Source organism: Haematobia irritans, chromosome 2, assembly GCF_050003625.1.
Source record: "Haematobia irritans isolate KBUSLIRL chromosome 2, ASM5000362v1, whole genome shotgun sequence".
NCBI classification, from domain to species: Eukaryota; Metazoa; Arthropoda; class Insecta; order Diptera; family Muscidae; genus Haematobia; species Haematobia irritans.
This window is the reverse complement of record NC_134398.1, coordinates 36,291,947-36,309,173: the sequence shown is the minus strand read 5'-3', so window position 1 is coordinate 36,309,173 and position 17,227 is coordinate 36,291,947. Positions and strand designations below refer to the sequence as shown.

The 17,227-nt window shown below is 34.6% G+C and overlaps 1 protein-coding gene across 1 annotated transcript in view; it reads right to left on the bottom strand.

Annotated features, from left to right (window-relative positions):
• Nucleotides 1–17,227, bottom strand: part of LOC142223924 (uncharacterized) — a 323,096-nt gene that overhangs the window by 104,081 nt on the left and 201,788 nt on the right. Inside the window, exons 2-5 of the mRNA XM_075293738.1 lie at nt 14,105–16,195; nt 13,861–14,040; nt 4,100–4,468; nt 3,719–4,042 (exon numbers count right to left, since the gene is read on the bottom strand). Of these exons, the coding sequence (XP_075149853.1) occupies nt 3,719–4,042; nt 4,100–4,468; nt 13,861–14,040; nt 14,105–16,176 (2,945 nt within the window). The 5' untranslated portion in view covers nt 16,177–16,195. The remainder of the gene's footprint in view (nt 1–3,718; nt 4,043–4,099; nt 4,469–13,860; nt 14,041–14,104; nt 16,196–17,227) is intronic.

Sequence of the window (17,227 nt, the reverse complement as noted above, 5' to 3'; positions counted from 1 at the left end):
AATAAAATTTTGACAAAAATTTTTATAGAAATAAAATTTTGAAAAAATTTTCTATAGAAATAAAATTTTGACAAAATGTTCTATAGAAATAAAATTTTGACAAACATTTTCTATAGACATACAATTTTGACAAAAATGTTCTACAGAAATGATTTTGCGACAAAATTTTCTAAAGAAATAAAAATTTGACAAAATTTTCAAAAGAAATAAAAATTTGACATAATTTTCTATAGAAATAAAATTTTGACAAAATTTTCTATAGAAATAAAATTTAAAAAAAAAATTCTATAGAAATAAAATTTTGACAAAATTTTCTATAGAAATTAAATTTTGACAAAATTTTCTATAGAAATAAAATTGACAAACATTTTCTATAGACATAAAATTTTGACAAAAAATTTCTACAGAAATGATATTACGACAAAATTTTTTAAAGAAATAAACATTTTTGTATAGAAATAAAATTTTGACAAAAATTTCTATAGAAATAAAATTTTCTATAAAAATAAAATTTTGACAAATTTTCTATAGAAATAAAATGCCCTACGGGAAATTGGTGCTAATTGACACGAATGGACCTATCACAGGACTAGTACCAATGCTCCAGTTTATCACATTTTTTTTTACCCTCCACCATAGGATAGGGGTATATTAACTTTGTCATTCCGTTTGTGACACATCGAAATATTGCTCTAAGACCCCATTAAGTATATATATTCTGGGTCGTGGGAAATTCTGAGTCGATCTGAGCATGTCCGTCCGTCTGTTGACAGCACGCTAACTTCCGAACGAAAAAAGCTATCGACTTGAAACTTAGCACAAGTAGTTGTTATTGATGTAGGTCGGATGGTATTGCAAATGGGCCATATCGGTCCACTTTTACGTATAGCCCCCATATAAACGGACTCCCAAATTTGGCTTGCGATTGCTCTAAGAGAAGCAAATTTCATCGTTTCCGGCTGAAATTTGGTATATGGTGTTAGTATATGGTCTCTAACAAACATGTAAAAATTGGTCCACATCGATCCATAATTATATAGCCCCCATATAAACTGATCCCCCGATTTGGCTTTCAGAGCATCTAAGAGAAGCAAATTTCATCCGATCCGGATGAAATTTGGTACATGGTGTTAGTATATGGTAACAACCTTGCAAAAATTGGTCCACAACGGTCCATAATTATATATAGCCCCCATATAAACCGATCCCCAGATTTGGCTTGCGGGGCCTCTAAGAGAAGCAAATTTCATCCGATCCGGCTGAAATTTGGTACATGGTGTTAGTATATGGTCTCTAACAACCATGTAAAAATAGGTCCACATCGATCCATAATTATATACAGCCCCTATATAAACCGATCCCCAGATTTGACCTTTCGGAGCCTCGTGGGAGAGCAAAATTCATCCGATTCGGTTGAAATTTGGTACGTGAATTTAGTACAGATATTCAAGAACCATGCCAAAAGTGGTCCATATCACTCCATAATCATATATAGCCCCCATATAAACCGATCCCGAGATGTGGTTTTGGAGCCACTTGTTGACAAAATTTTCTTTAGAAATAAAATTTTGACAAAATTTTCCATGGAAATAAAAACTTGACAAAGTTTTCTATAGAAATAAAATTTTAATAAAATTTTCTATAGAAATAAAATTTTTACAAAATTTTCTATAGAAATAATATCTTCACAAAATGTTCTATAGAAATAAAATTTTGACAAAATGTTCTACAGAAATAAAATTTTGACAAAATGTTCTATAGAAATAAAATGTTGAAAAAATTTTCGATAGAAATAAAATTTTGACAAAAAGTTCTATAGAAATAAAATTGACAAACATTTTCTATAGACATAAATTTTTGACAAAAAAATTCTACAGAAATGATATTACGACAAAATTTTCTAAAGAAATAAAAATTTGACAAAATTTTCTAAAGAAATAAAAATTAAAAAAAAAAATGTATAGAAATAAAATTTAGACAAAGATTTCTATAGAAATAAAATTTTCTATAAAAAAAAAATTTTGACAAAATTTTCTATAGAAATAAAATGCCCTACGGGAAATTGGTGCAAACTGACACGAATGGACCTATCACAGGACTAGTACCAATGCTCCAGTTTATCACATTTTTTTTTAATTTCATTTCATATTGATTTCTATACTCTCTTGATATTAAAATCTAATTGGATCTACACTTCTACTAAAATACAACAATCAGAATTATCTATTGTTCAACATATTCGAAAAACTTGTCATTTCTGGTGCGATTCGGATGCTTAAAATGAAACAGGTTCGTAAGAGTTTGTCTCATGAGGACAAATTGGAAACTGGCTCATGAGGACCTGTCTATGGGGTAGTCCTACTAAGTTGTTTCAGGACGTGTACTTTGGAATGAGTTCAAGTCCGTCCTATCGTATAAATTTACCCCGCCAATGACAAATCCATGTTCAAGTGGCCGGTCCCTTCCATACGTTTGGACCACAACTGGGACTGGTCCAAACACACCAGGTACTAGTCCTGTACTTATCCTGGGGTTGATCCATTTCCCGTAGGGTGTTGACAAAATTTTCTATAGAAATAAAATTTTGACATTTTCTATAGAAGTAAAATGTTGAAAAAACTTTCTTTAGAAATAAAATTTTGACAAAATTTTATATAGAAATAAAAATGTTGACAAAATTTTCCATAGAAATAATATTTTCTATAGAAATAAAATTTTTACAAAATTTTCTATAGAAATAAAATGTTTACAAAATTTTCTATAGAAATAAAATCTTGACAAAAAATTTTATAGAAATAAAATTTTTATAAAATTTTCTATAGAAATAAAATTTTCCAAAGAAATAAAATATTGACAAATTTTCTATAGAAATAAAATTTTGACAAAATTTTTTATAGAAATAAAATTTTAATAAAATTTTCTTTAGAAATAAAATTTTGACAAAATTTTCTATAGAAATAAAAATTTTGACAAAATCTTCCATAGAAATAAAATTTGACAATATTTCCATGGAAATAAAAACTTGACAAAGTTTTCTATAGAAATAAAATTTTAATAAAATTTTCTATAGAAATAAAATTTTAATAAAATTTTCTATAGAAATAAAATTTTAATAAAATTTTCTATAGAAATAAAATTTTTACAAAATTTTCTATAGAAATAAAATTTTCCATAGAAATAAATTTTTTACAAAATTTTCTATAGAAATAAAATTTTTCAAAGAAATAAAATATTGATAAATTTTCTATAGAAATAAAATTTTGACAAAATTTTTTATAGAAATAAAATTTTAATAAAATTTTCTATAGAAATAAAATTTTAATAAAATTTTCTATGGAAATAAAATTTTAATAAAATTTTCTATAGACATAAAATTTTAATAAATTTTTTCAAAGATATCAAATATTGACAAATTTTCTATAAAAATAACATTTTGACAAAATTTTCTATATAAATAACCTTTTTACAACATTTTCTATAGAAATAAAATTTTGACATAATTTTCTACAGAAATAACTATTTTACAACATTTTCTATAGAAATAAAATTTTCTATAGAAATAAAATTTTGACAAAATTTTCTATAGAAATATTTAGTGGGTTTTGCCATCATAATGTATGTGTTTTTCAGTTACCCAGGATATGTACGTAGATTAAGACACTATTTTTGAATTAAATGCTTGTCTCATATTCCGTAAATTAAAAATTATGTTACTTACTTGCTTTTGAATACTTTGCCACAATTGTGACACTGAAAAGTTTTCTTTTCGGTAGGCTTTCTCACAACCTCCTTTTCTTCTTTGTCTTTTTTAGAGCCATGGGCTCTCTCCTTGTGATCTTTAAGGTTGTGTGGTCTGCTATATTTTGCATCACATAAATTACATTCAAATATTTTCTCATTGGTGTGCTGACGTAAATGACAACGAAGAGAGGGTTTCCGAAAGGTTTTATCGCATAGAGGGCATTTAATTAAATCTTTAGAGCTCATAAAATCACTGCTATGGAATAAGCGATGATAGATTATTTCCGATTGGAAAGAAGAACTGAAATGACAATTTTTTCATTATTTACTAGAATTTCTATAGAAAATTCGTACTTACCTGAAATTACAAAGATCACATTTCCTTAAAAATTGTCCTTGCTCTGTGATTTCTGTTATTATCGTTGAAATGTCTCCCTCTATTACTTGGATCGATGATTTACATAGACGTGAGTGTCGTCCCAGTTCTTGAGCTGTTACAAAATTCTCTCCACATATCATGCATTGTGAGAGCGAATGTTGTTTCTCTTTATGTTCTCTTAATTGCTCACGTGATTGAAACTCTTCGTTGCAGTGTATACATTTAAGAGTTTTTCGTGATTCTTGAGATTTTTTAAGACGTTTCATTGCTTGTTTGCTTGTACAGGGCTGTTCATCGCTGGGGATTTCCAATTGTTGGTTTGATAAGGAGACATTTCCCATGGAAGAACTTTGGTGTATAAGGAAATATTAGTTAGTAAGCAAGTGATAAAAAATTAAGGAATTTTACAAATTTTATAAGAATTTATTGACAGGATTCACAGAATCGATAAATCGATTGTTGGACATTCCATTGGGGTAATATATCCTATCAAAAATATCATTAAAATTAAATTAATGAAAAAGTTTTTTTTCTAGACATGGAAGTAGAGTCAAATCTGATCATGAAGCATGACATCTAGACATGGAAGTAGAGTCAAATCTGATCATGAAGCATGAATTTATATGTGTTTGTAGTAGAAAAGTCATCTTTTTAGAAATTAAAAAAAAATGAAAACTCCAAAAAAATAGAGAGTCATTTCATTCTGGAGAATTGGTGTTTTAATTCACAATGAAATAACATCCCAAATTAGAGATGAAATAAATCCCACAAAAGAGGAAAAACGAGTTCTACCATTTGAATTTTTAACAAAAACTACTATCGAAAAGTCGAAGTCAATTTCACCAAAAAGTCTGATTTACAAAAGACCATTGGTAACCAAAAATCAATTACTCCAATGCCCTAAACTAAGACTGGACGGACTTGAGCTTGACATCAAGAATGACCTTAAATATATGAGAGTCTACTCAAATTGACTTTGAAGAAATATTTCAGGATCGTAACAGGCAAAGCTCTATCGACTACGGCTAATGCTAGCAAGAATCATGCCACGTCCGGTATTAGAACACGGTAGCAAATAACTATCGAGTTTTGGAACACCAGTCAGGAGGTTACAATTCTAGTCATTGATTCGCATTGAGATCCCTCCATTGGATCTGGTAATAATGGAAAGGCCCGAGTAAGAAAAATTTTTAGAAAAATTTTCTATAGAAATAACATTTTGAGAAAATATTCTATAGAAATAAAATTTTTACAAAATTTTCTATAGAAATACAATTTTAAGAAAATATTCTATAGAAATAAGATTTTGACAACACTTTCTATAAAAGTAAAATTTTGAGAATATTTTGTATAGAAATAAAACTTTAGAAAATTTTCTATACAGATAAAATTTTTACAAAATTTTCTATATAAATGAAATTTTTAGAAAATTTTCTAAAAAAATAAAATTTTGACAAAATATTTATAGAAATAAGATTTTGACAAAATTTTATATAGAAATACAATCTTGAGAACATTTTCTATAAAAAAATAAAATTTTTGGAAAATTTTTTACACCGTGGTGCAATGGTTAGCATGCCCGCCTTGCATACACAAGGTCGTAGGTTCGATTCCTGCTTCGACCGAACACCAAAAAGTTTTTTAGCGGTGGATTATCCACACTCAGTAATGCTGGTGACATTTCTGAGGGTTTCAAAGCTTCTCTAAGTGATTTCACTGCAATGTGGAATGCCGTTCGGACTCGGCTATAAAAAGGTGGTCCCTTGTCATTGAGCTTAACATGGAATCGGGCAGCACTCAGTGATAAGAGAGAAGTTCACCAATGTGGTATCACAATGGACTGAATAGTCAAAGTGAGCTGATACAAAGGGGTGCCGCTAACCTAACCTACAAAAATAAAATTTTTATCAAATTTTCGATAGAAATAAAATTTTGACAAAATTGTCTATAGAAATAACATTTTGTCAAAATTTTCTATGGAAATAAATTTTTAACAAAAATTTTCTATAGAAATAAAATTTTGACAAAATCTTTTAAAGAAATAAAATCTTGACAAAATTTCTATAGAAATAACATTTTAACAAAATTTTCTATAGAAATACAATTTTAATAAAATTTTCTATAGAAATACAAATTTAATTAAATTTCTATATAAATAAATTTTTGACAAAATTTTCTATAGAAATAAAATTTTAATAAAATTTCCTATAGAAATACAATTTTAATAAAATTTTCTATAGAAATAAAATGTTGAAAAAATTGTCTATAGAAATAAAATTAAAAAAAAAAAAACAAGTAAGGAAAGTCTAAAGTCGGGCGGGGCCGACTATATTATACCCTGCACCACTTTGTAGATCTACATTTTCGATACCATATCACATTCGTCAAATGTTTTGGAGGCTATATATAAGGGTTTGTCCCAAATACATACATATAAATATCACTCGATTTGGACAGAATTTGGTAGACTTTTACAAAATCTACAGACTCAAAATTTAAGTTGGCTAATGCACTAGGGTGGAACACAATTTTAGTAAAAAACCAGTAAGGAAAGTCTAAAGTCGGACGGGGCCGACTATATTATACCCTGCACCACTTTGTAGATCTAAATTTTCGATACCATATCACATCCGTCAAATGTGTTTGGGGCTATATATAAAGATTTGTCCCAACTACATACATTTAAATATCACTCGATCTGGAAGAATTTGATAGACTTCTACAAAATCTATAGACTCAAAACTTACGTCGGCTAATGCACTAGGGTGGAACACAATGTTAGTAAAAAACCAGTAAGGAAAGTCTAAAGTCGGGCGGGGCCGACTATATTATACCCTGCACCACTTTGTAGATCTAAATTTTCGATAGCATATCACATCCGTCAAATGTGTTGGGGCTATATATAAAGGTTTGTCCCAAATACATACATTTAAATATCACTCGATCTGGACAGAATTTTATAGACTTCTACAAAATCTATAGACTCAAAATTTAAGTCGGCTAATGCACTAGGATGGAACACAATGTTAGTAAAAAATAAATATGGGAAACATTTAAATATGGGAAACATTTAAATTTGGAGCAATTTTAAGAAAACTTCGCAAAAGTTTATTTATGATTTATCGCTCGATATATATGCATTAGAAGTTTAGGAAAATTAGAGTCATTTTTACAACTTTTCGACTAAGCAGTGGCGATTTTACAAGGAAAATGTTGGTATTTTGACCATTTTTGTCGAAATCAGAAGAACATATATATGGGAGCTATATCTAAATCTGAACCGATGTCAACCAAATTTGGCACGCATAGCTATAATGCTGATTCTACTCCCTGTGCAAAATTTCAACTAAATCGGAGTAAAAATTGACCTCTGTGGTCATATGAGTGTAAATCGGGCGAAAGCTATATATGGGAGATATATCCAAATCTGAACCGATTTCAACCAAATTTGGCACGCATAGTTACAATGCTAATTCTACTCCCTGTGCAAAATTTCAACTAAATCGGAGTAAAAATTGACCTCTGTGGTCATATGAGTGTAAATCGGGCGAAAGCTATATATGGGAGATATATCCAAATCTGAACCGATTTCAACCAAATTTGGCACGCATAGTTACAATGCTAATTCTACTCCCTGTGCAAAATTTCAACTAAATCGGAGTAAAAATTGACCTCTGTGGTCATATGAGTGTAAATCGGGCGAAAGCTATATATGGGAGATATATCCAAATCTGAACCGATTTCAACCAAATTTGGCACGCATAGTTACAATGCTAATTCTACTCCCTGTGCAAAATTTCAACTAAATCGGAGTAAAAATTGACCTCTGTGGTCATATGAGTGTAAATCGGGCGAAAGCTATATATGGGAGCTATATCTAAATCTGAACCGATTTTGCTGATATTTTGCAAGTTTTTCGAGACTCCTAAAATATTCGGATGTACGGAATTTGAGGAAGATCGGTTGATATACACGCCAATTATGACCAGATCGGTGAAAAATATATATGGCAGCTATATCTAAATCTGAACCGATTTTTTCCAAAATCAATAGGGATCGTCTTTGAGCCGAAACAGGACCCTATACCAAATTTTAGGACAATCGGACTAAAACTGCGAGCTGTACTTTGCACACAAAAATACATCAACAGACAGACAGACAGACAGACAGACAGACGGACAGACAGACGGACATCGCTAAATCGACTCAGAATTTAATTCTAAGCCGATCCGTATACTAAAAGGTTGGTCTATGATTACTGCTTCTTGGCGTTACATACAAATGCACAAACTTATTATACCCTGTACCACAGTAGTGGTGAAGGGTATAAATATGGGAAACATTTAAATCTGAAGCAATTTTAAGGAAACTTCGCAAAAGTTTATTTATGATTTATCGCTCGATATATATGTATTTGAAGTTTAGGAAAATTAGAATCATTTTTACAGCTTTTCGATTAAGCAGTGGCGATTTTACTAGGAAAATGTTGGTATTTTGACCATTTTTGTCGAAATCAGAAAAACATATATATGGGAGCTATACCTAAATCTGAACCGACTTCAACCAAATTTGGCACGCATAGCTATAATGCTAATTCTACTCCCTGTGCAAAATTTCAACTAAATCGGAGTTAAAAATTGGCATCTGTGGTCATATGAGTGTAAATCGGGCGAAAGCTATATATGGGAGACATATCTATATCTGAATCGATTTCAAGCAAATTTGGCACGCAGAGCTACAATGCTAATTCTACTCCCTGTGCAAAATTTCAACTAAATCGGAGCAAAAAATTGGCCTCTTTGGTCATTTGAGTGTAAATCGGGCGAAAGCTATATATGGGAGCTATATCTAAATCTGAACCGATTTCAACCAAATTTGGCACGCATAGCTACAATGCTTATTCTACTCCCTGTGCAAAATTTCAATTAAATCGGAGTAAAAGATTGGCCTCTGTGGTCATATGAGTGTAAATCGGGCGAAAGCTATATATGGAAGCTATATCTAAATCTGAACCGATTTCCACCAAATTTGACACGCATAGCTATAATGCTAATTCTACTCCCTGTGCAAAATTTCAACTAAATAGGAGCAAAAAATTGGCCTCTGTGGACAAAGGAGTGTAAATCGGGCGAAAGCTATATGTGGGAGCTATATCTAAATCTGAACCGATTTGGATGATATTTTGCAAGTTTTTCGAGACTCATAAAATATTCGGATGTACGGAATTTGAGGAAGATCGGTTGATATACACGCCAATTATGACCAGATCGGTGAAAAATATATATGGCAGCTATATCTAAATCTGAACCGAGTTTTTCCAAAATCAATAGGGATCGTCTTTGAGTCGAAACAGGACCCTATACCAAATTTTAGGACAATCGGACTAAAACTGCGAGCTGTACTTTGCACACAAAAATACATCAACAGACAGACAGACGGACATCGCTAAATCGACTCAGAATTTAATTCTAAGACGATCGGTATACTAAACGATGGGTCTCAGACTTTTCCTTCTTGGCGTTACATACAAATGCACAAACTTATTATACCCTGTACCACAGTAGTGGTGAAGGGTATAAAAATGATAAATAAAACCAGTAAGGAAAGTCTAAAGTCGGACGGGGCCGACTATATTATACCCTGCACCACTTTGTAGATCTAAATTTTCGATACCATATCACATCCGTCAAATGTGTTTGGGGCTATATATAAAGATTTGTCCCAACTACATACATTTAAATATCACTCGATCTGGAAGAATTTGATAGACTTCTACAAAATCTATAGACTCAAAACTTACGTCGGCTAATGCACTAGCGTGGAACACAATGTTAGTAAAAAACCAGTAAGGAAAGTCTAAAGTCGGGCGGGGCCGACTATATTATACCCTGCACCACTTTGTAGATCTAAATTTTCGATAGCATATCACATCCGTCAAATGTGTTGGGGCTATATATAAAGGTTTGTCCCAAATACATACATTTAAATATCACTCGATCTGGACAGAATTTTATAGACTTCTACAAAATCTATAGACTCAAAATTTAAGTCGGCTAATGCACTAGGATGGAACACAATGTTAGTAAAAAATAAATATGGGAAACATTTAAATATGGGAAACATTTAAATTTGGAGCAATTTTAAGAAAACTTCGCAAAAGTTTATTTATGATTTATCGCTCGATATATATGCATTAGAAGTTTAGGAAAATTAGAATCATTTTTACAACCTTTCGAGTAAGCAGTGGCGATTTTACAAGGAAAATGTTGGTATTTTGACCATTTTTGTCGAAATCAGAAGAACATATATATGGGAGCTATATCTAAATCTGAACCGATGTCAACCAAATTTGGCACGCATAGCTATAATGCTGATTCTACTCCCTGTGCAAAATTTCAACTAAATCGGAGTAAAAATTGACCTCTGTGGTCATATGAGTGTAAATCGGGCGAAAGCTATATATGGGAGATATATCCAAATCTGAACCGATTTCAACCAAATTTGGCACGCATAGTTACAATGCTAATTCTACTCCCTGTGCAAAATTTCAACTAAATCGGAGTAAAAATTGACCTCTGTGGTCATATGAGTGTAAATCGGGCGAAAGCTATATATGGGAGCTATATCTAAATCTGAACCGATTTCAACCAAATTTGGCACGCATAGCTATAATGCTAATTCTACTCCCTGTGCAAAATTTCAACTAAATCGGAGCAAAAAATTGGCCTCTGTGGTCATATGAGTGTAAATCGGGCGAAAGCTATATATGGGAGCTATATCTAAATCTGAACCGATTTCAACCAAATTTGACACGCATAGCTACAATGCTAATTTTACTCCCTGTGCAAAATTTCAACTAAATCGGAGCAAAAAATTGGCCTCTGTGGGCAAATGAGTGTAAATCGGGTGAAAGCTATATATGGGAGCTATATCTAAATCTGAACCGATTTGGCTGATATTTTGCAAGTTTTTCGAGACTCATAAAATATTCGGATGTACGGAATTTGAGGAAGATCGGTTGATATACACGCCAATTATGACCAGATCGGTGAAGAATATATATGGCAGCTATATCTAAATCTGAACCGATTTTTTCCAAAATCAATAGGGATCGTCTTTGTGCCGAAACAGGACCCTATACCAAATTTTAGGACAATCGGACTAAAACTGCGAGCTGTACTTTGCACACAAAAATACATCAACAGACAGACAGACAGACGGACAGACAGACAGACGGACATCGCTAAATCGACTCAGAATTTAATTCTAAGACGATCGGTATACTAAACGATGGGTCTCAGACTTTTCCTTCTTGGCGTTACATACAAATGCACAAACTTATTATACCCTGTACCAAAGTAGTGGTGAAGGGTATAAAAATGATAAATAAAAAAATTTTACAAAATTTGGAAAAATTTTCTATAAAATTTTTAAGAGAAATACAATTTTCTACAGAAATAAAATTTTGACAAAATTTGTTTAGTTGTTTTTTGGTAAAATTTTCTCCAAACTTTGGTAGATTATTTTTGGCTCGAGTGGCAATCGTGCAAGGGACCTATCATCTAATTCCGAACATATGGAGCTGGATAAATAGACGTCATGGGAAGGTAAATTTCTGTCTATGCCGGATGCTTTGCGGTTATAGAAATTTTGGTAACCATCTTCGTAAATACAACATAGGGGAGAGAAATATATGTGAACTTTGCAACATTGAAGAATATGACGTGAAACTCTCAAGACGCGTTTTCACTATAGAATGAATATCTGCTTCCTGGTCGGAACGAAACTACTTCGAAATTACTAAACTGGTTCAAGAAATTTGTTACTGTAGAGATCCTCGGAAAAAATATGAAATTTATCCATTACAAGAGTATACGCAGAGAAGGAGTACTATCAGCCCAAAAATGTTTCAAGAGCAAAATTATATTTTTGGACGGTGAACATGGAACATGTTTTTCTCGAAAACGATTTTAGCAACCATGTATACGTGTTGATGTGTGTTGATGCGTAGGAATGATTTCTGGTGACAAAAAGTAATTTACTAGCTCATGCAAGGAGCGACAATTCCCAGTCGCTTCAAATAACAGGTTGGCTGTTCAGTCCCCGGTATGACACATAGATGGCGTCGCTAGTATTAAATGCATATTATTTTTATATAGTACCAAACTTCAAATGATTCGTGTCAAAATTTGACGTCTGTAAGTCAATTAGATTGTGAGATAAAGCGTCTTTTGTGAAGCATCTTTTATTATTGTGAAAAAATGGAAAAAAGGAATTTCTTGTTTTGATAAAATACTGTTTTCTGAAGGGGAAAAAATACAAAAATTTATGAATTGGGCTTCGAATTGCTTCCCCACCCACCGTATTCTCCAGATCTGGCCCCCAGCGACTTTTTCTTGTTCTCAGACCTCAAAAGGATGCTTGCAGGGGAAAAATTTGACTGCAAGAAGAGGTGATCGCCGAAACTGAGGCCTATCTTGAGGCAAAACCGAAGGAGTACTACCAAAATGGCATCAAAAAATTGGAAGGTCGTTATAATCGTTGTATCGCTCTTGAAGGGAACTACGTTGAACAATAAAAACGAATTTGGAAAAAAAAAAATGTGTTTTTCTTTGTTAGACCGGGGACTTATCAACCAACCTGTTATATGATGGACGTTTTGCCAACCAAAGGCAGACTCGGATAGGCGATTGGCTGAGACATTCGACAAATACCGTCATCTGCTGTATACATCTAGGTGTATATCGTGCTACGAGTGGTTCACCGAATATCGTTCCGTTTGAAGTTCGGTGGTATTTTTTTGGTGTCGTCTTAGGAATTTATTATCAGACGCGAAGTAAATAGTACACAGAGAACTTCGGGCCTACAGACGCGAAGTAAATAGTACACAGAAGCCTTCGGGCCTATTGTTTCAACGCAGAGACTTTCGAGCCTACTGTTCCACCACAGAGGCCTTGGGGCCTACTGTTCCACCACAGAGACCTTCGGGCCTACTGTTTCACCATAGAGACCTTTGGGTCTACTGTTTTCCCACAAAAACTTTTGGGACTACACGTCAACGTTGGAGTCCTTCGGGCCTACTACTCCACCACAGAGACTTTGGGCCTACTAAACACCGACCTTAATCGATTACCTACCCGAAGCTAATCCCGACAGTCACGCCACTGCCACACCGCCTTTACAACAATCAACTGCAGCAACACTAACAACCGCCTTAGAGCCGAAGATCTTATCAGCAGTTCCCCATATCCTACAAATAGACGAATAAGGAAGTTCCCCATCAACTACAAATCGAAGAATACCCAACTTCCCGATCGCCAACGAGTCGAATTACTCAGTAACGACCAAGCATCCACGTCTCATCGAATCGACGAATTCCCTACTTCCAATCGTCATCGAATTAATTAATATTTAACTGGAAGGAGGTAAATACTTGTGTTCTCATTCCAAAAAGTTTAGTAGGTCCTTACGGAGACCTTGAGGGCGAGTGAGCTTTACTCAGCGGATGAGAAACCCACGTTATAACCTCAGCTCCATCTGTAAGAGATTCTTAACATTGAGTGTTGTATTGCTCGAAATCTAATTTTTGGAAAGTATGTCTTAGTGAGTTTTCCGGACTTCGTCCAATCATAATATAACCTAGAGTTCTGAGACAATCACTGAACATTATGACCCATTACAGCTCACATCGAACAACTCGTATACTTTTACTTCTACTCCCTTTATCCCATATTACTTACGTTTCACTTTGTTTGACATCTTTTGAGACCATGGGTTCTTTCCATCCAAGTTCATCAGATGATGTTGTCATCGATATAAATCTCGTATCATAATCAATTTTAGTGGAATAGACTTCGTCATCGGTCATAGGGAGAAATGTAGTCTCTACAAGAATAGGATCTCCCATAGAAGGATTTAATCTGTGAAAGGAAAATTCATATTTGATTGATATTTAAAGATTCACACTTCAAGGTTTGTACTTACATTTCCTTTTCGTCCGCCTTTAGAGCATGTAAATTCTGAGATTCCTCCTTTTCGATGGGAAGTTTACCTCCCCTGGCTGCTGCAGCAGATTTTAACTTATGTTCCAAAGTCTTGCGATGCCTGCGAGCTTTACAGGGACTATTGAACTCCAAGGAGCATATTGAACAAAAATATTTTGATATGGAATGTTTGAACTTTTCATGCCTTTGCAAGGCTATTTGGGAAGGTAAAATCTCGGGACAAGTTAAACATTTAAATTTCGATTGGTAACTATCGGAAGCGCTACCAAAATACTCTACACCTGGATGTTGTTGGCGTATATGCATGCGAAGCTCAAAATTATAACGAAACCCCAATCCACATTTCGTACATTTCAGTGAGACTCGTTTGCTTATGCATATGGGAACAGAGCGATTAATGGCCAACAGGACCTCTTTGTGTTCGGGGCCCAAGAGATGGCGTCGCATTTGGTTATTGTCCTCACATTCAAATTGACAATAGGAACACCAAAAACGTCCTGGTCCTTCTGAGGCATCCAAATGCGATGCTGAGTTCCAATGAAGTAGAAATGTTTCCTCGGTATTGGCATAAAATCGACAAGGGCGACATTGAAACGGCGATTGCAGCACTATGGAATGGATATTCTCCAGAATGACATGTAGCGAAAGACCTGGATGTAACTGCATGCGCCTATAATGATAGTGCGATATCAAATGCTTGCCAATCATATGGCGATTCATGACATGCTTGCAAAGACTGCAACGCAAATAGGTGGAACGTCTTTTTCGTTTGTGTTTACTGCTGGACACCGAGGTCACCGCGGTAAATGAGTGTGATGGTTTGGATGATGACTTCGAGGAGAAACTTTTGTTGATATCCTCTTGAGAAATCTCCTGTATGACGGCCTTCTCCAATTGTGTTTCTGGTTCGCAACGTTTCAAATGGTAGCTGGTCTTCAGATGATTCTCATAGATGCTCTTACTCTTCAATTTGCGACAACAGATGTTACACCAATAATCCTGTTTCGAAGTCTGCTTGGCCAATGTCACCACCTCTTTATATTCCAAACGTTGGACTTTCGTTCCTGGTATCCATTTCCCCTTTGTATGGTCCGAAGGTGGATGATGTCCATCATCGATATCATCCATGTGATCATCCCAACTGGGAGAGAGTCTTGAGAGTTGCGAGTGAGCTACTCTCAAATTAGGTCTATGTTCAGGTTTCCATTTGCCTCCAGTATGGGAAGCGGGGACCACGGGAGGAGAATGTCTCATTAAGGGTAGTTTCCATTTACCCCCTGTGGCATGAGCCTCTGCCTCTGGGTCATAATCGTCTTCATCATCATCATCTGGCTCATCAACATCTACCTCATGATCATCCTCCTCCTCCTCTTCTTCGCTTAACTCTGGCGAATCATGGCCGTAGGCAATTGATGTGAAAATGGACTCATATGATTTTTTGGGCTCTTCCATGGTATCCTTGAGAAGATTATCACTGCTATTCAAAAGATTTTCATTTGAATGATGTCTCGAAGAACTTTCAACTCCATCATGATCACCATGATCATCCTCAGTGGTTATCCAAGATTCTTCTTCGTTTCCCGATTGATCTGATTGTAAAGATTTTTGTCTCTGCAAATGTTCCACTTCTGCGGTGTGGTGGGTTGCCCCAGCTTTGCCTCCTGTTTGTCCAGGTGCCACATGTTGCCCCACTGAAGATTGGACACTTTGCAATTGCAGTGAGGAGAAGAATACATCTGCTCCCAACTCATAGGCCAAATCATAATTGTCTCCGAGATTTTTTGAGGTTTTACCACCATGTCCCGAAGCAGAAGGTGGTTCAGGTTCAGGAAAATTGAATGCCTCATATGAAATTGGTGGTGTATCTTGTGTGGATCCATGATGTGATGGCGGCGTGGTTGGATGGTCACTAGAAAGTTTGGGCGTATTGGTTGTTGTAGCATTTCGATTGCAATTTTGCTTACGATGTTGAATATAATTTTCCAGACCTACAATAGTTTGTCTGCATCTGATACACATGTGTGTATCGTCATCGTCAATATTATCCTCCATTTAGGGGTTGCGTCTACGTCTGAAAAGGAAGGAAAAGATTAAATTAGAGATGGGCAGAATGTAAATTTCTTTAAAAATTTGGAACAAAACAGTGTTCAGTCTTCAAGAAATATACCTTGAAACACAACCTATGTCATTTAACCGTCCGGATGAATAGAGAAGTTCTCACATCCGGATTCTTCTAATTTAGTTCAGGCGTAATAGGTATGAGTGTGGTGTTAAAACCAGCCATAGCGTCAAGAAATTCAACTTCATCCACTGGGTTTCCAACTTCGGGGCGCAGTGAACGAGTTTCTACTGAAGTTACCATTTTGGACAATGACCAAGAAGCAGGCCCTATTAGTCGATATTCCTTTTCGACAAGAAATTTGAAATTCCCAACTCCCCGCTCCAATGGCTCCAAATTGGAAGGGCACGAGGGGTGTGGAGCATACTCAATAAACATGGAGTTTCAAATTGCGAAAGATTTCTAATCGTTGTAGTGTTTTTCAGGCTGAAATAGTAGCAATAAATGAGGTGGCAAAATAATAACGTTCCAGACAGTCAGTCTGCAATAAACTCCTTGGACTCTATTTTCCTCAACTCGAAAATGGCCTCAGGCTTCCGCAACTCTCTCAACGAAATGGCTGAGTAGTATAAGATTGACTTAATGTGTGTGTCTGGCCACAGGAACATACATACCAGGGAACTGCAAAGCAGATGGGTAAGCAAGGCTAGGGACTACCTAAAATATTTCAGAGGGGATAGGGGAATTTGACCACGAGGTCTTGAAGATGGCATCGAAAATGGCCTTAGGCTTCCGCAACTCTCTCAATGAGATGGCTGAGATGTACAAGATTGACTTAATTGTGTTCTGGCCACAGCAACATACATACCAGGGAACTGCAAAGCAGATGAGTAAGCAAGGCTAGGGACTACCTAACATATTCCATAGGAGAATTTGTCGACGATGTCTTGAAGATGGTGTGTAAGGCAACATATTCCTAGTGGGATACTCAGACGATATGTCTGCGGTAAAATTGAAACACAAGATGCTTAACGCAAACTGCAT